General features: G+C 42.8%; 2 protein-coding genes across 3 annotated transcripts in view; one reads left to right on the forward strand and one right to left on the reverse strand.

Annotated features, from left to right (window-relative positions):
• Positions 1 to 20000, reverse strand: part of LOC133979436 (uncharacterized) — a 1726912-nt gene that overhangs the window by 1492939 nt on the left and 213973 nt on the right. The window lies entirely within an intron of this gene.
• Positions 6835 to 20000, forward strand: part of LOC133978612 (far upstream element-binding protein 3-like) — a 23549-nt gene continuing 10383 nt past the window's right edge. Inside the window, exons 1-12 of one of the 2 annotated variants that reach the window (XM_062416898.1) lie at positions 6835 to 6950; positions 14042 to 14150; positions 14742 to 14775; positions 15240 to 15286; positions 16523 to 16594; positions 16896 to 16953; positions 17068 to 17230; positions 17376 to 17474; positions 17681 to 17782; positions 17902 to 18004; positions 18159 to 18259; positions 18572 to 18710. In XM_062416898.1, coding sequence (XP_062272882.1) covers positions 6858 to 6950; positions 14042 to 14150; positions 14742 to 14775; positions 15240 to 15286; positions 16523 to 16594; positions 16896 to 16953; positions 17068 to 17230; positions 17376 to 17474; positions 17681 to 17782; positions 17902 to 18004; positions 18159 to 18259; positions 18572 to 18710 — 1120 coding nt within the window. In that variant the 5' untranslated portion in view covers positions 6835 to 6857. The remainder of the gene's footprint in view (positions 6951 to 14041; positions 14151 to 14741; positions 14776 to 15239; positions 15287 to 16522; positions 16595 to 16895; positions 16954 to 17067; positions 17231 to 17375; positions 17475 to 17680; positions 17783 to 17901; positions 18005 to 18158; positions 18260 to 18571; positions 18711 to 20000) is intronic. The other variant, XM_062416899.1, reaches the window with a different exon arrangement.

Raw genomic sequence — 20000 nt, forward strand, 5'->3', positions numbered from 1 at the left:
ACTGATCACTGGTGAGGTTCTACCGATAACTGGGGAGGTTCTATTGATGACTGGGGAGGTTCTACTGATCACTGCGGAGGTTCTGCCGATCACTGGGGAGGTTCTGCCGATGACTGGGTACGTTCTACTGATCACTGGGGAGGTTCTACTGATACCTAGGGAGATTCTAGGGGTACATCATGAGGTTCTAGGGTTCCTAGAGGTTTGACTTGTCATTGAGGTTCTGGGAGTCCTTTAGGAGGTTCTACTGATCACTGAGGAGGTTCTAGGGGTACGTCATAAGCTTCTAGTGTTCCTAGAGGTTTGACTGGTCATTGAGGGTTCTGAGAGTCCTTTAGGAGGTTCTACTGATCACTGGGGAGGTTCTAGGGGTACGTTGTGAGGTTTTAGTGTTCGTAGAGGTTAAACTGGTCATTGAGGGTTCTGGGAGTCCTTTAGGGGGTTCTACTGATACCTGGGGAGGTTCTACTCATCACTGGGGAGGTTCTACCGATCACTGGGGAGGTTCTTTCGATCATTGGGCAGGTTCTACCGATCACTGGGGAAGTTCTACTGATCACTGGGGAGTTTCTACTGATCACTGGGGAGGTTCTGCCGATGACTGGGTACGTTCTACTGATCACTGGGGAGGTTCTACTGATACCTAGGGAGATTCTAGGGGTACGTCATGAGGTTCTAGTGTTCCTAGAGGTTTTACTTGTCATTGAGGTTCTGGGAGTCCTTTAGGAGGTTCTACTGATCACTGAGGAGGTTCTAGGGGTACGTCATAAGCTTCTAGTGTTCCTAGAGGTTTGACTGGTCATTGAGGGTTCTGAGAGTCCTTTGGGAGGTTCTACTGATCACTGGGGAGGTTCTAGGGGTACGTTGTGAGGTTTTAGTGTTCGTAGAGGTTAAACTGGTCATTGAGGGTTCTGGGAGTCCTTTAGGGGGTTCTACTGATACTTGGGGAGGTTCTACTCATCACTGGGGAGGTTCTACTGATCACTGTGGAGGTTCTACTGATACCTGGGGAGGTTCTACTCATCACTGGGGAGGTTCTAGTGTTCCTAGAGGTTTGAAGCTGCAGGCAGCGAACGCAGCATCAGACAGACTGAAAGGAACAGCAGCGCTCAGATAAACGAGGTGAAGCTGCAGGCAGCGAACGCAGCACCAGACAGGAAGTGGAGGAGCAGCACTGTGAGAGAAGAGAAGGTCGCTCCACTCTGACGGAGAACAGCGTTTTCATTCAGACACAAAAGGCTGAAAACAGGAATCAGTGACTCTCTGCTGCTCTTTAAAGGACGACGACACAATGAAGCTGCTCATATGTTTAGAGGAGATTAATCATTTCATCCTCTTCATACTGACGTTTAAAAGATCTACTTCAGATGTGCTTTCCTTTCCTCCCTCCTTTCCTCTCTTCCTTCCTCCCTCCTTTCCTTCCTTTTTCCTCCCTTCCTTCCTTCCTTCCTCCCTCCTTTCCTCCCTTCCTTCCTCTCTCCTTTCCTTCCTTCTTCCTCCCTTCCTCTTTTTCTTTCTCCCTCCCTCCCTCCTTCCTTCCTTCCGTCGTCCTTCCTTCCTTTCCTACCTCCCTTCCTTCTTTCCTTTCCTCCCTTCCTTCCTTCCTCCCTCCTTTCCTCCTTCCTCCCTTCCTTCCTTCCTTCCTTCCTTCCTTCCTTCGTCCTTCCTTCCTTCCTTCCTACCTTCCTCCCTCCTTTCCTTCCTTCTTCCCCCTTTCCTTCCTTCTTCCTCCCTTCCTTCCTTGACTCGAGGACAACAGGAGGGTTAACTTCATATTAGTGAAAGATTCAATGACTATATATAGATGCTTCATAATGCATCTTTATTTAGGAGGAATCATTACACGTGTGTGTGTGTGTATGTGTGTGTCTGTGTGTGTGTGTGTGTTTGTGTATGTGTGTGTGTGTGTATGTGTATGTGTATGTGTATGTGTGTGATCAGGTTTTCCTCATTCAGGACTTTTCCCAGATTAGACTGAATCTAAGAGACAGAGAGAGATCTGAAGTCTTGATCTAGATATCAGCTCTCTGACCATCTGACACCACCCACCTGTGTGTGTGTGTGTGTGTGTGTGTGTGTGTGTGGGGGTCATCTGGTGTCATCACAGGTCACAGTGAGGTCACAGGGTCACTGCAGGTTATCAGTGTTCTCAGTGATTCGTTACCTGGTTTTCTTTACTGGGAGATAAAAACAGAAACACACCTGGATCATTTCAATTGACCTTTTTTTAAACTAAAGTTTGACTTTACGTCCAGCTGTGACTCTGAGCTGTATTTCTACTCACATAGCTTCATTAAACTCTTAACTTTTCAAGAGTTTGTTCCTTCATTTTAAAAAAAGTTTGTGATGTTTTTAACAGTATTTGCAACAAAAACAGAAGAGAGAGAAGTCAGCTGCCCTTTGTTTGTATGTGTGTGTGTATATATATGTATGTATATGTATGTAGGCCACCCGAGAGACATGGTCTCTCCAGCGTGTCCGGGGTCTCCTACCGGTGGGACGTGCCCTGAACACCTCACCAGGGAGGCGTCCGGGAGGCATCCTAACTAGATGCCCGAACCACCTCATCTCTCGGAGGAGCAGTGGGTCTACTCTGAGCTCCTCCCGGATGACCGAGCTTCTCAGCCGATCTCTAAGGGAGAGCCCAGCCACCCTACGGAGCAAGCTCACTTTGGCCGCTTGTACCCGCGATCTCGTTCTTTCGGTCACTACCCAAAGCTCATGACCGTAGGTGAGGGTAGGAACCAAGATCGACTGGTAAATCGAGAGCTTCGCCTTTCGGCTCAGCTCCTTCTTCACCACGACGGATCTGTGCAGAGTCCACATTACTGCAGATGCTGCACCGATCCGTCTGTCGATCTCCCGCTCCATCCTTCCCTCACTCGTGAACAGGGTTAGGGTCCCGAGGTACTTAAACTCCTCCACTTGGGGCAGATCTCATCCCCGACCTGGAGGGTGCACTCCACCCTTTTCTGGCTGAGGACCATGGACTCGGATTTGGAGGTGCTGATTCTCATCCCGGCGTTTCACACTCGGCGGCGAACCGATCCAGTGAGAGTTGGAGGTAACGGTCTGATAAAGCCAACAGGACCACATCATCTGCAAAAAGCAGTGACCAAATCCTGAGGACCCAAACCGGACCCCCTCACACCCTGGCTGTGCCTAGAAATCCTGTCCATAAAAATTATGAACAGGATCGGTGACAAAGGGCAGCCTTGGCGGAGTCCAACCCCCACTGGAAACAAGTCCGACTTACTGCCGGCAAGGCGGACCAAGCTCAGACACCGGTCTTACAGGGAACGGACGGCCCGTATCAGGGGGTCCAATACCCCACACTCCCGGAGAACCCCCAACAGGACTCCCCGAGGGACACGGTCGAATGCCTTCTACAGGTCCACAAAACACATGTGGACTGGTTGGGCAAACTCCCATGCACCCTCAAGGATCCTGTAGAGGGTGTAGAGCTGGTCCACAGTTCCACGACCCGGACGAAAACCACATTGCTCCTCCGCAATCCGAGGTTTGACTATCCGACGGACCCTCCTCTCCAGTACCCCCGAATAGAGCTTACCAGGGAAGCTGAGGAGTGTGATCCCCCTGTAGTTGGAACACACCTTCTGGTCCCCCTTCTTAAAAAGAGGGACCACCACCCCAGTTTGCCAATCCGGAGGCACTGCCCCCGATGTCCACGCGATGCTCCAGAGTCTTGTCAACCATAACAGCCCCACAACATCCAGGGACCTCCGGGGGATCTCATCCACCCCCGGGGCCTTGCCACGGAGGAGCCTCCGCCCCAGAGATAGGAGAGCGCTCAGCCGGGTCCCCAGGCCCTGCTTCCTTACCGGAAGGCGTGTCGGTGGGATTGAAGAGGTCTTCGAAGTATTCCTTCCACCGATTCCACAACGTCCCGTATCGAGGTCAGCAGCGCACCGTACACAGTGTTGACAATGCACTGCTTCCCCTTCCTGAGACGCCGGATGGTGGTCCAGAACCTCTTCAAAGCTGTCCAGAAATCATTTTCCATGGCCTCAACGAACTCCTCCCATGTCCGGGTTTTTGCCTCAACGACCGCAGTAGCTGCTCTCCGCTTGGCCTGTCGGTACCTGCCTGCTGCCTCCGGTTTCCCACAGGCCAAAAAGGCCCTATAGGACTCCTTCAGCTGGACGGCATCCCTCACCGCCGGTGTCCACCAGCGGGTTCGGGTATTGCCGCCACGACAGGCACCGACCACCTTACGGCCACAGCACCGGTTGGCTGTCTTGACAATGGAGGCACGGAACATGGCCCACTCGGACTCAATGTCCCCCAGCTCCCCTGGCACATGTTCAAAGTTCTCTCGGAGGTGGAGTTGAAGGTCTCTCTGACAGGAGACTCTGCCAGACGTTCCCAGCAGACCGTCACAATGCGTTTGGGTCTGCCAGGTCTGACCGGCATCCTCCCCCACCATCGGAACCAACTCACCACCAGGTGGTGATCAGTTGACAGCTCCGCCCCTCTCTTTGCCCGAGTGTCCAAGACATGCGGCCGCAAGTCCGACAACACGACTACAAAGTCAATCATCGAACTGCGGCCTAAGGTGTCCTGGTGCCAAGTGCACATATGGACCCTTATGCTTGAACATGGTGTTCGTTATGGACAATCTGTGACGAGCACAGAAGTCCAATAACAGAACACCGCTCGGGTTCAGATCGGGGGGGCTGTTCCTCCCAATCACACCCTTCCAGGTCTCACTGTCCCTGCCGATGTGAGCGTTGAAGTCCCCCAGCAGGGCGAGGGAATCCCCAGAGGGAGCACTCTCCAGCACCCCCTCTAAGGAGTCCAAAAAGGGTGGATACTCTGAACTGCTGTTTGGACCATGATTTATTGATCTCACAGTAAATCAGTTTTTACAGTGTTCACATATTTAAGGAATGACGTAAACAGAGCTTCAATATACAAATATGCAAAGTTATATCTGGGTCAGTGAGGTTTAGTTTAAATTTAAACATATGAATAACTTGCAAACATTCTTTTTTTGTGGACCCAGCATCAAATATCTGCTTTTAATCCATTTTGAGAGAATATATTAGATTCTAATTTCACTGGTTAAAACTCTTTCAGCTGTTGGGTGGTTTAGGAAATAGTGACTTCAGTCATTTAGCCCGTCATGGCACATGGTTAGACACCTCTGAGAGGGTTAGGGTTAGAAAATACACTTTAACACATTTTAACACACTGTTACACACTGAAAATATACTTTAATATACTTTAATACACTTTAATACAATGAAAATACACTTTAACAGACTGGAAATACACGTTAAAACACTGAAAATATACTTTAATATACTGAAAATACACTTTAACACCCTGAAAATACACTTTAACACACTGAAAATACACTTTAACACCCTGAAAATACACTTTAATACACCGAAAAATACACTTTAATACACTGAAAATATACTTTAACACACTGAAAATACAGAAAAACAAAGAAAAATGATCATGTATTTATTTTTACTACCTAAATCTCACCTGGTTACTTATTAATTTTATATTGATATTGTTGTAAATTCTCTGTCTTTTTAAAATATTTTAATACTTTTAGATTGGTGAGTTTATGATATTTTATGATAGTTTATTATATTTTATGATGTTTTATATTTTAATGATTCTGCCTCTGAAAGTATTAAAGTTTCATTTTGTCTTTTAACTCGCTGACAGTAAAATAAAACGTCGTGTTTAATCAGCTGAAAACTTTTTAAAACACTTCAAACAGTAAAATAAAGCAGCACTAAACGCACCATGTGATGTAACACACACACACACACACACACACACACACACACACACACACACACACACACACACACACACACCGCGGTCAAAGGTCAGGGGTCACTGGAGCATTTTTTCTTCTTCTACTGTTAGAACTTGAGTCTGCCTCCACCTGTAGAGCTGGCCCGAGCACGTGACTGAACGCGGAAGCGGAAACAGAGGCGCGTGTTGCCAACAGCTGAGCAGCAGCAAAGATCTTCTATAAACACGAGGCTTCACTCTGCAGGTAAAAACAGACTCTGATGTTCATTACAGCAGCTTATAGAGACTGCTAGAGAACTACTAACTAATTCATTACAACTATTAATAACTTATTCATAGTTTTAAAGGTTTGTTTAAGATTAAAAATGAAAAACACACAAACATAGTAACAAAAAACTAGAAGCTTGTGTAGATGTGAAGAATAATGTGACTTTAACTTTTATTTGTTCATATTTATTATTTGTTGTAGTTAATCAGAGTTTCTGTTTTTGAGTATTTTTATTATTATTTTATTGACCAAAAGTTTAAATGTACACAATGTACAAACCTGTATACGCTATGAGTTCATTTAACAAATATAATGAAAAGTGAATATACATATTATATATATATATATATATATATATATATATGAACACTAGGAGGATTTATATGAACAAGCTGTTACAGGTTTTATGGAGGATTTAATTGAATGAATATAGTTTATATATTATATAGTTTGAATCAATGATACATGCATTAAAGCAGCACAGTTTCTTACCTGTAAACTTGACATTTATGGAATTTGACCATTATAAATATAAGATTTCTCAACACACACTGTTTATATATTATAATATATAATACAGTTTCTTTTCCTGGGCCATAACAACTTTAAACAAACTGGATTTTAAAGTGTGGGAAATTACACCCTTTCCTGCCTCTGATATTTCTCTCAGACTCCGTCCTGATATTTCCGTCAGAGTGAGCCCTCGCGCTTCTCTCTGCTCTCTGCTTCAGCACAGCTAGCAGCCAGAGAGCTAATCCTGCTACCAGCTATCGGCTAGCAGCTAGCTATGATGGCGGAGCTGGTGCAGGGACAGGCCTCGATGAGCCAGCCGGGGCTGAAGGCAGACGGCCTGGCCGACGTGTTGCAGCGGGCTCGGCAGGTAACCGGCAGGCTGGAGCTCCGCGCGCCGCTCTGAGCGACCAGCCGACAACATTACACACACACATTACACTTTTATTCGGATTCTTCTTTTCTCGTGTTGAGCTGCTGCTACTAACTTCTGTGCTCCGTCAACACACACACACACGCACACACACACATACACACACACACACACACGCATGCACGCACAGGCTAACACGCTAACAGCCCGGAGTTGGGACTTGTTGTGGCCGGTTTTCTGCACACTTTCTCTGGCGGGGTTGACACGGAGCAGGAGGTAGTTTTAAGGGAAGTTTGTGGAGCTGTCAGTAGGGGGGGGGGGGAGTGGGGGGTGGAGGTAGTTGGGAGGGGGGGAAGGCAGGAGGTGGTGGAGGAGGAGGTGGAGGGGACAGAAGTTTTTACCACACGTGTCACACTTTTTGAGGGGGGGAGACAACCTGTTGGGAACAAAAAAAGCAGCTCTTCTATCTCCCTCCCCCCCTCCCTACTCTACTTTAACAGGCCGGTGGGGGGGGGGGGGGGGGGGGGGGCAGGAAGGGAAGGAGGGGGGGGGGGTCATACTGAGTGTAAAGCCTCATCCAGTAGTTAATGAGAGTTGCCCCCCCCCCTCCTTCCCTCTCCTTTCCTTATAGGCTGCTGTTTACTGTAAGTTGGTTAGAAACTAGGCTGGTGTTATGCAACAGCTCCACAGCCATATACAGGCAGCTGGAGGTGTGTCTGCCCCGTATAGACACACACACGGGACACTTACCCCCCCCCCCCCCCCCTCAACCACCACTTACCCCTCCACCCACACCGTGTTTCTGTGCCGGTAAACCGACTCTACTGCACATGCTCACCGCCGCCTGATGGGATCAATATACCGACTATCAATATACTGACTATCATTCTCAGTATGGAGGTGAGAGCTGCTCCTCCCAACGCCGGAGCAGGTTAATAGTTACTGTTCAGGGTTTCTGTGGAGTCTAAAATAGTCTAAAATGTAATAATCTCAATTTAAGGCCTTAAAAAGTCTTAAATACGCCGATATGTTGCACAGTAGGTCTTAAAATTACATTCACTTAAGTCTTAAATACGTACGTTGGTTTTACTAGTTTATCGTATTTAATTAGAGTCCGACAGATTTACGATATTATCACAGATATATCGGTATCGTCGTACGTTGTCCGATGTGTGTCTTTAATGTTTTATTTCCAGCATTTTATAACGAGTCGGTAAGGTCTCCGTATGACCGTAAAGAGGTTACACCATTTGACATTTTTAGGAGCATTCAGTCTGACTTTTGGTAAAAAATGGTGCAAATGTCATTTCAAATGATATAAAACCAACAAAAATACTAAATGTACATTTTAACAAACCTGATGCTGCTTTTAAATCTAGTTTAACTGATTTATGAATTTATCATCTTACCAACACTTATTATTACTGAGCCTTATTCCTCCTGTTCATACTGACTATTAAAAGATGAATAAGTGTTGGTAAGATGATGAATTCATAAATCAGTTAAACTAGTTTTAAGGAGATAAATTCAGACTGAACTCAGCGGCTCCGTAGCAGCAAGACATCATGGACGTCCGAGTTACGCCCAGTTCAATATAATCAATATATTAAAAAAAAAGATCAATAAGAGAAAACTGGATCAATGTATAATTAAGATTTTATTGTTTTAATAATTGTTTTATAAATGGATAAATACAGAAAAAGACCTTAAACATCTTTAAAAATAGTTTTAAACGGCATCTTTTAATAGTCAGTATGAACAAGAGGAACGTGGGTCAGTAACTAATAAGTGTTGGTAAGATGATGAGTTAATAAATCAGTTAAACTAGATTTAAAAGCAGCATCAGGTTTGTTAAAATGTACATTTAGTATTTTTGTTGGTTTTATATCATTTGAAATAACATTTGCACCATTTTTTTTACCAAAAGTAAGACTGAATGCTCCTGAAAATGTCAAATGGTGTAACCACAAAAGAATGATAAATATTCCATATTTTATCACCTACAGTGTATTTAAGTGGACTTATACTAATAATGACTTCATTTAAAACATGTAAATGAAAAGAAACATTTTTGGAGTATTTCTACATTTAGATTTTGAAGTATTTTGTCAAAATTGAGCAAAAAACAACAATTATTTCAAAATAATTTGTGACAAATGATGTTAAATGTGTTAAAATCATAGCGTTATGTTGCTAAAAGTGGATTATATTTATTCCACATTTAAGTTTCACATTTATTTTCCTGTTTATAATAATTATGATATAATACTGGTTACACCAACTGGACACTGAGTTACATCATTGACCCATTTATTTTATTCTTTCTCTTAATTCAGCTTTAATATAGGCGGACATGTTTTTTGTTCATAGTTATTTATAATTATTAAATTCTCAGTTTACTTTTTGTTTACTGAAGTCACTTAAACAATAATAATAAATGTCTCTGTTACACATCGTTGGCTCAAGTTTTAACCATATTTAATGGATCATTGAACCCTAATATCAGTATCAGTGTATCAGTCGGGCTCTTTATTTAATTAGATTTTTTGGGGGGCATCAGAATAAGGTTGGCTGAGAAAGTCAAAATTATAATAATGAGCTTTTAAATAAATATATACACGTTACGAGCCGCATGTTAACGACATTTAACAACTTTAAGAGAGACGATTTACCTTTTTCAGTCCTGTGTGTCAATATTTACTGACATTAAATCCTCATATTTCTCATTTTAGGCCGTTTTCCCGGCAGGAAAGTGACGAGGTTTATCAGTGCAGAGCAGCTGACTGACTGAGTGATGAAGTTACAACATTAAAAGTTACTATTAGTCAGTCGAAGGCGCCTTAACTCTCATTTATCCGCCTTTTTAAACATGAAATTTACTATAAACAGGCAGAAGATACAACTCGCACACTTCCAAACTTTCACCAATTTTAAAAAATGTGTGTGTGTGTGTGTAGAGTGTGAAACACTGAGCTGCATGTAAAGTGATTTCCTGTCTGCTCTGTTTAAACAGCCTGCTTTTGTTTGCTGAGCTGAAGCAAGTTTTTCATGTTATGTTAATAATTCAGAGTTATGTATACGTGTAAAAGCCGCAAAAAGCCTAAACAAAGGTTGCACATCTGAGAATATATCAGTGTGTACATTCCCTCAGAGTCCAACCAAGCTGCAACTTACAGGCGTGTTTCCCTTATTGATAACCTGGATCCATTTATTGATTCATTGATTTACATTCCTGATAATAAACTTAAATATTTGCCTTTAATATTTAATTTACAAACCATTCTCACTAAAGTTACAGTTCAACACTTTTAGAAACCGTCTTCTTTCTGTCTGTGAGACGATTGGATGGATTTGTCAGGATTTCGTTAGCTTAGCTTAGCATAAAGACTGGAAGTGGAGGGAAACTGCTAGCGTAGCTCGGTCCGTCCACAAACACGCCTGGAAATCTGGATGTTTTTGAAACCAGAAAATATTCACATTTAAGAAGCACAATCTGAGGGCGCAAGTTGTAAATTATCCCATAATATTAATTTTTTAAATGATACTTTGACAGCAGCCATGTTAGAAACCTGAAACTGCTCAAAATGCAAAACAACCAACAACCAAATAATTTTTCGGATCTGCCAGAATTCAGTTTTGTCCTAAATGAAACTTGAAGTATATTATTACATTATCGGCTCCAGTTATGACATTTAAACAGTCAAAATTATTACGTTATCGGTTTTGAATGTTTTTACATTATTGTTAAGTTTTTACGTTCTAAAACAGGCGAAATTTTTACGTTAATGGCTGTTTTTACGTTATTGGCAAGTTGTTACGTTATTGGCTGTTTTTACGTTATTTGCAATTTATTACGTTATTAGCTGTTATTACGTTATTGGCTGTAACGTTATTGGCTGTTATTACGTTATTGGCTGTTGCTACGTTAATGGCTGTTTTTACGTTATTGGCAAGTTGTTACGTTATTGGCTGATTTTTACGTTATTTGCAATTATTACGTTATAGCTGTTATTACGTTATTAGCTGTTATTACGTTATTGGCTGTTGCTACGTTATTGGCTGTTATTACGTTATTGGCTGTTATTACGTTATTAGCTGTTATTACGTTATTGGCTGTTATTACGTTATTTGCAATTTATTACGTTATTAGCTGTTATTACGTTATTGGCTGTTATAACGTTATTGGCTGTTGCTACGTTATTGGCTGTTATTACGTTATTGGCTGTTATTACGTTATTAGCTGTTATTACGTTATTGGCTGTTATTACGTTATTGGTTGTTATTACGTTATTGACTGTTATTACGTTATTGGCTGTTATTACGTTATTGGTTTTTATTACGTTATTGACTGTTATTACGTTATTAGCTGTTATTACGTTATTGACTGTTATTACGTTATCGGTTTTTAATGTTTTTACATTATTGTTAAGTTTTTACGTTCTAAAACAGGCGAAATGTTTACGTTAATGGCTGTTTTTACGTTATTGGCAAGTTGTTACGTTATTGGCTGTTTTTACGTTATTTGAAATTTATTACGTTATTAGCTGTTATTACGTTATTGGCTGTAACGTTATTGGCTGTTATTACGTTATTGGCTGTTGCTACGTTAATGGCTGTTTTTACGTTTTTGGCAAGTTGTTACGTTATTGGCTGTTTTTACGTTATTTGAAATTTATTACGTTATTAGCTGTTATTACGTTATTGGCTGTAACGTTATTGGCTGTTATTACGTTATTGGCTGTTGCTACGTTAATGGCTGTTTTTACGTTTTTGGCAAGTTGTTACGTTATTGGCTGATTTTTACGTTATTTGCAATTTATTACGTTATAGCTGTTATTACGTTATTAGCTGTTATTACGTTATTGGCTGTTGCTACGTTATTGGCTGTTATTACGTTATTGGCTGTTATTACGTTATTGGCTGTTATTACGTTATTAGCTGTTATTACGTTATTGGCTGTTATTACGTTATTGGTTGTTATTACGTTATTAACTGTTATTACGTTATTGGTTGTTATTACGTTATTGACTGTTATTACGTTATTGGCTGTTATTACGTTATTGGCTGTTATTACGTTATTGGTTTTTATTACGTTATTGACTGTTATTACGTTATTAGCTGTTATTACGTTATTGACTGTTATTACGTTATTGGTTTTTATTACGTTATTGGCTGTTATTATGTTATTGGCTGTTATTACGTTATTGGCTGTTATTACGTTATTAGCTGTTATTACGTTATTGGCAGTTTTTACGTTATTGGCTGTTATTACGTTTTTAGCTGTTATTTACGTTATTCGCTGTTATTTACATTATTGGCTATTATTTACGTTATTGCGTTATTGGCTGTTATTACGTTATTGGCTGTTATTACGTAATTGGCTGTTATTACGTTATTAGCTGTTTTTACGTTATTGGCTGTTATTACGTTATTGGCTGTTATTACGTCATTTACAAGTTATAACGTTATCGGCTGTTATTACGTTATTAACTGTTTACGTTATTAACTGTTATTACGTTATTGGCTGTTATTAATTTATCGGCTGTTATTACGTTATTAACTGTTATTACGTTATTAGCTGTTATTACGTTATTAACTGTTATTACGTTATTAACTGTTATGACGTCTCTCTGCTCTGATTGGTCGGCTTCAGGATTTCCCTCTTTCTCCTTCTTTACTCCAAATGTTCAATTTCTCACATCCGTACAAGTTGAATCACATCTTAGATATGAGAGTGGAAACACCCTAGCAACCGCCTTAGCAACCAGCTTAACAACCACAGCTGTAGAAGGATGATTATGACGTTTATGTGTGAAATCATCTCGTCAGCAAATTTTAATAAAATGTTCACTTAAAGTATTTCATTTTAACATCAGAATATAAATGAATGAAAAGCAGAATACGTCCCTTTTAAAAAATGACTAAACTTATTTGATTGATAAAATAGCTGCTGATTAATTTAGTTGATTAATAAACTCGATGTTGTTCTGCAGTTTATTTTTCGGCTGTTTGTTGACTGCATATCTTTTATCATGAAAACACACTCAAGGTTACATCCTCCCTGCTCTGTGTGTGTGTGTGTGTGTGTGTGTGTGTGTGTGTGTGTGTGTGTGTGTGTGTGTGTGTGTGTGTGTGTGTGTGTGTGTTGACAGTATCTCAGTGTGTTCTGCAGTCAAGGTGAGGTCAGCTAGTTGCTAAAAGCTAACAGCTGTGTGTTGTAGTTCTGTTGACTCTGAAAAAAACATGTGACGCCACAAACTGCAAACATGTAAACATCAGAGTGAACGTTTGGATCAGAAACAGTCAGTGTTTCATAAATCAGTCAATCAAGCAGCAGAACATAACCTAAAAACACAATCCTTTCAAAATAAGTTGTGACCAATGATGTAAAATGTGATAAAATCTGTGTTTTGTTGCTAAAAGTGGATTTTATTTTTAGTTAACATTTATTTTCCTGTGTATAATCAGAGTTTCATGTTGGTTACACAGACTGACACTTGGTTACATCATGGATTATTTCAGGAAAGGAAAATAGGAAATATATTTTAATATTTTACCTTCATGTAATAAAACCAGCTCTGATGATCTGATCTGTAATAAACTGTCTCACAGTTCTTTAAACACCGTGTAAAGTGAATTCAGACATTTTCTTCTAAACACATTAATTCTATTTCTAAAAAAAGGTTAAAAAGCATTTCAACCATTTAGATTTGAATTGTGGAGCTAGGGTTCACAAACTGTGTTTCAACATTCAGGCCTAGCGTCCATGTTTCTGGTAGAGGTGGTGATTTTGATTGACAGGTGACACTTAGTAGGGGGCGGGGCTTCAGGGGACTCGGCGGGAACTCCCACAGCGTTTGGGAGCAGAGAAATAGGCAGACTTTTACACAACTTTGAAGCCTAATTTCATATATTTGGCGATTTTTTTTTAATCATTCACATTTGGCAGGCAGCATAGTGACTTGTTTACGACTCAACACAAAGCTCAGGAACTGGACTGGTTCTCCTCTGGTTCTCCTCTGGTTCTCCTCTGGTTCTCCTCTGGTTCTCCTGCGGTTCTCAGTGTTTGTTCTGTGTCTTTGTGTCAGATGGTGGGTAAGATGGGCGGAGAAGCCATGTCTCACCTCAACAGCTCCTCAGGAAGTGTGGAACCTTCGCTGTACTACGCCGGTCAGAAAAGACCCGGAGAGGACGGAGGTGAGAACCTCAGACCTGGGCTAGAACCTCAGACCTAGTCTAGAACCTCAGACCTAGGCTAGAACCTCAGACCTAGGCTAGAACCTCAGACCTAGGCTAGAACCTTTAAGCTGAGCTAAAACCTCAGATCTAGTCTATAACCTTTCACCTGAGCTAGAACCTCAGACCTAGTCTAGAACCTCAGACCTAGGCTAGTACCTTTAACGTAGGCTAGAACCTCAGACCTAGGCTAGAACCTTTAACCTGAGCTAGAACCTTTAACCTAGAACCTTTAACCTAGTCTAGAACCTCAGACCTAGTCTAGAACCTTTAACCTGAGCTAGAACCTCAGACCTAGTCTAGAACCTTTAACCTGAGCTAGAACCTTTAACCTGAGCTAGAACCTCAGACCTAGTCTAGAACCTCAGACCTAGTCTAGAACCTTTAACCTGAGCTAGAACCTTTAACCTAGGCTGGAACCTTTAACCTGAGCTAGAACCTTTAACCTAGAACCTTTAAACTGAGCCAGAACCTTTTAGTCACTGAGTTTTATTTAGTCAGTAATTGTGCTGCTGAAGGTTCTCTGGTCTAATCTCTGCTTCTCTCTCTCAGTAGGGAACCAACTAGCAGCCATGGGGCATCAAAGGTACGACCAACTGTTAGTATTGATCACACACACTCACACACACTCACACACTCACACACTCACACACACACACACACACACACACACACACACACACACACACACACACACACACACACACACACAGCAGGGCAGCTCAGTTAATGATGTGTGTTCAGCATCATACTCTGGTTTGCAAATAGCCGCCAACGTGTGTGTGTGTGTGTGTGTCAAGATGTAACTGAAGAAAAGTGTTATAGATCTGTCCTCCTACAGTCTGCATCACTCAGTCACACACACACACACACACACACACACACACACACACACACACACACACACACACACACACACACACACACACACACACACACACAGTGGTTGTGGGGGTTTCTATGTGATCAGGATGTTAAATTGTGTGTGTCTGTCTCTGTGTGTGTGTGTGTGTGTGTGTGTGTGTGTGTGTGTGTGTGTGTGTGTTGCAGGGTAATCACAGAGGATTACAAGGTCCCAGACAGGATGGTGGGTTTCAGTAAGTATGACCTCTGACCTCTCACTACTTCCTGCTGCTCTGTCCAATCAAGACGTCAGGTTTCTTAACAGCAGCTGACCTGATGAAGCAGTTAGGATGAGGAGGGATGAGCATGAAGCAGTTAGGATGAGGAGGGATCAGCACGAAGCAGTTAGGATGAGGAGGGATGAGCATGAAGCAGTTAGGATGAGGAGGGATCCGCATGAAGCAGTTAGGATGAGGAGGGATCAGCGTGAAGCAGTTAGGATGAGGAGGGATCAGCGTGAAGCAGTTAGGATGAGGACGGATCAGCGTGAAGCAGTTAGGATGAGGAGGGATCAGCACGAAGCAGTTAGGATGAGGACGGATCAGCGTGAAGCAGTTAGGATGAGGATGGATCAGCACGAAGCAGCTAGGATGAGGAGGGATCAGCGTGAAGCAGTTAGGATGAGGAGGGATCAGTGTGCAGCAGTTAGGATGAGGAGGGATCAGCATGAAGCAGTTAGGATGAGGAGGGATCAGCGTGAAGCAGTTAGGATGAGGAGGGATCAGCGTGAAGCAGTTAGGATGAGGAGGGATGAGCATGAAGCAGTTAGGATGAGGAGGGATCGGCGTGAAGCAGTTAGGATGAGGAGGGATCAGCGTGAAGCAGTTAGGATGAGGAGGGATCAGCACGGAGCAGTTAGGATGAGGAGGGATCGGCGTGAAGCGGTTAGGATGAGGAGGGATCAGCACGAAGCAGTTAGGATGAGGAGGGATCAGCGTGAAGCAGTTAGGATGAGGAGGGATCGGCGTGAAGCGGTTAGGATGAGGAGGGATCAGCACGGAGCAGTTGGGATGAGGAGGGATCCGCATGAAGCAGTTAGGATGAGGAGGGATCAGCACGGAGCAGTTAGGATGAGGAGGGATCAGCGTGAAGCAGTTAGGATGAGGAGGGATCAGCGTGAAGCAGTTAGGATGAGGAGGGATCAGCATGCAGCAGTTAGGATGAGGAGGGATCAGCACGAAGCAGTTAGGATGAGGAGGGATCAACGTGAAGCAGTTAGGATGAGGAGGGATCAGCACGAAGCAGTTAGGATGAGGAGGGAACCTTTGAATCTGATCTAGAAACTTTCCCTCAGACCTAGAAGTGAAAACTGACCTTTAGTTTTTAGAATGAACGGCAGGTTTCTTATTATAAATACACAGATTAAAATGCACCTAACAACAGCTGGATAGAAAAACATAGTAACAGAACATGACGTTTGTCTCCTGCAGTAATCGGCCGAGGAGGTGAACAGATCACCAGGATCCAGCTGGAGTCCGGCTGTAAGATCCAGATCGCTGCTGGTGAGTTTATTATATTTAATACACCGTCATACGTATGAGAGATATGGTCATGGAGAGATTTATTTTCTCGTCTTAGGGAGCTATGATTCAGATCTTTGTTTTGAATTTATTATTTTATATGTTAGTGAACTCCAGATGTTTATTGTGTTGTTGCTGTTTTATTTATTTGTTTGTTTTTAGTTTGTTCTTTTGACCAATTGCACCTGGTGTGTATGTGTGACATCACTACACACAGACACACACACACACACACACACACACACACACACACACGAATAAAAAGCTTTGTGTTTGTGTGCAGACAGCGGAGGTCTGATGGAGCGGCCGTGTTCTCTGACCGGAACCCCGGAGAGCATCGAGTGAGTCTCCTCTGATGATGTCACATCCTCTCATGATGTCACATCCTCTCATGATGTCATATCCTCTGATGATGTCACACGCTCACCTCCGTGTGTGTGTGTGTGTGTTCACAGACAGGCGAAGCGGCTGCTGGTCCAGATCGTCGACCGCTGCAGGAACGGTCCTGGTTTCCATGGCGACGGAGAGGGCGGGGCCTCTGTGCAGGAGATGCTGATCCCGGCCAGTAAGGTGGGGCTGGTGATTGGTCGAGGAGGCGACACCATCAAGCAGCTGCAGGTAAAGGATCGATTGTTCAGTTTGGTTTAAGGGTCGTAGATCTGCTCCGTCACATCTTTATTTAATAATAGGATCACAGATTTCAAACATGGCCGACGCTCTGTGACGTCATCGTTGACATCGTTATACTGTGTTTGTGTGTCAGGAGCGAGCGGGAGTGAAGATGATGATGATCCAGGACGGTCCGATGCCAACAGGAGCTGACAAGCCGCTCCGCATCTCTGGAGACCCGTACAAAGTGCAGGTAAAACCATCAGATCCCAACCACCAGATCCCAACCACCAGATCCCATCAGACCCCAACCCTCAGATCCCAACCATTAGATCCTAACCATCAGATCCCAGTAGATCCCAACCATTAGATCCCATCAGATCCCAACCGAACCACCTTCCCTCTCTCTTAAATCCTGTGACTCTGACCTGGACTCTTTTATCTCGTCACCTCCTGCAGGCAGCGAGGGAGTTGGTGTTGGAGGTGATCCGAGAGAAGGACGGAGACTTCAGATCGGGACGCAACGACTTCACCGCCCGACTGGGAGGAACCAGCCTGGACGTACGACCCGCACAACAAGCGCACCTTACATCTGTGGGGGGGGGTGGGGTTCTAAGAGGAGAACCTTCGGGTTCTAGGAGGGAACCTTCGGGTCTGATCCGTCTCTCTTTGCTCTGCAGGTTCCGGTTCCCAGGTTTGCTGTCGGCATCGTGATCGGCCGGAACGGAGAAATGATTAAGAAGATCCAGAATGATGCAGGAGTCCGAATCCAGTTTAAAGCAGGTCTGTTTACACCAGTACAGTCCAGTTTAAACTACACCAGTATAAACTACACCAGTATAACCAGTATAAACTACACCAGTATATAGTCCAGTTTAAACTACAACAGTATATAGTCCAGTATAACCAGTTTAACCTCTGACCTCTGTGTGTGTAGATGATGGCATCAGTCCAGAGCGTGTTGCCATGGTGATGGGTCAACCGGACCGCTGTCAGCATGCTGTTCACCTCATTAATGAACTGATTCAGACCGCACAGGTAACACACACACACACATATACACACACACATACACACACACACATATATACACACACATATATACACACATATACACACACACACACACATATACACACATATACACACACACACACACACATATATACACACACACACACACACATATACACACATATACACACACACACATATAAATATATATACACACACACTGACTATCATAATTTTTTGTGTGTGCGTGTGTGCGTATGTATATGTGTGTCTGTGTGTGTGTGTGTGCGCCTGTGTGTGTGTGTGTGTGTGTGTGTGTGTGTGTGTGTTCTTTAGGAGCGTGACGGCTTCGGCTCGGCTCTGAGGAGCGGCAGGGTCAGAGGTCGTGGTGATTGGACCATGGGCTCTCCCGGTCCGCTACAGGAAGTGACCTACACCATCCCTGCTGATAAGTGCGGCCTGGTCATCGGCAAAGGTAACGACCGTGACCTCACACAGCATGTGACCTGTGTCGGCCATGTTGGTGAGGTCGACACACAGAAACACATAAACCCTACAGACTGGTGTTAGAGAGGAATGTTCTGATCCCGGCTCATGTCCAAATAAGGGCGGTCTGGGTTTGGAGCAGAACACGGTTAGAGGTCCGAGTCATACCGGGAAGAAACGCATTTAATACGATTCATTGTAGTTTAGTGCTGGGCGGTATATAGGGCTGGACGATTAATTCAATTTGAATCGCGATATCGCTTTGGCCTCCCACGATTATAAAAACGTAATAATCGACTTATAACGATTATTGTTGTCTGGATTACACGTTATTATTACGTTAGCGCCTGTACTAAGTCATTCGGCTGAGCGCTATAACTCCACCAAAAACGGAGCGGTGCATATGACGCTAGGTCGAACCATCGCTTGAAGCTACGTCCACTTTAAGAACGATAACTACGATGATAATAATAATGCTGTGATGAAGTGTAACGTTGTGTCTCTGAGCTGCTGGTTCCAGCTGAGTCTGCAGATAATGTTAACAGATATGAGCTGTTATTGCTGTATGTTAGAATAAACAGATAAAAGAATAAACTGATAAAATAATAAACAGATAAAATAATAAACAGATAAAATAATACTGCAAAGCTCAATAAAGGCTAACACATCTAACATCACTAATTTACACTCACACACTGATCTCCTGATAATTAACAGGAAGTCTCTTTATATAATGATGTCATCTTGGTGCCAATTATAGCCGAGTGGAAAACTTAATTTAAACACAATTAAATCATTTATTCATTATGATATAAATATAAATATTATTAAACTAAAGATAACAGAACAGATGTGTTGAATCGTGTCATTAACTCATTTATATCAGAGATGATCAAAATCTCATAAGCTCAGTATGAAACAGTTGAAATTAAAACCTTTTTACTGTTTTGTAAAAGATTAAATGTTAAAGAGAAAAAACCTCTGAGATTTATTTTAAAGGTTTAAAACCTGAAAACAGCGAAGAGAGTCAAAGATTCAGGAAACAATAAAAACCTCCTTAAAACCCATCAAGCACTCATTCAGCTGAGTGTGTGTGTGTGTGTGTGTGTGTGTGTGTGTGTGTGTGTGTGTGTGTGTGTGTGTGTGTGTGTGTGTGTGTGTGTGTGTGTTGGGAGGTCAAGAGGGTCGACCAGCAGCTTCCTAAATAAAAGCAACAGAGAAAAAGAAAAGACAAGTACCGACTTTATAGACACCATATGGTCTTTGTGTGTGTGTGTGT

The sequence above is a fragment of the Scomber scombrus genome, chromosome 4, assembly GCF_963691925.1.
Source record: "Scomber scombrus chromosome 4, fScoSco1.1, whole genome shotgun sequence".
Classification (NCBI taxonomy): Eukaryota; Metazoa; Chordata; class Actinopteri; order Scombriformes; family Scombridae; genus Scomber; species Scomber scombrus.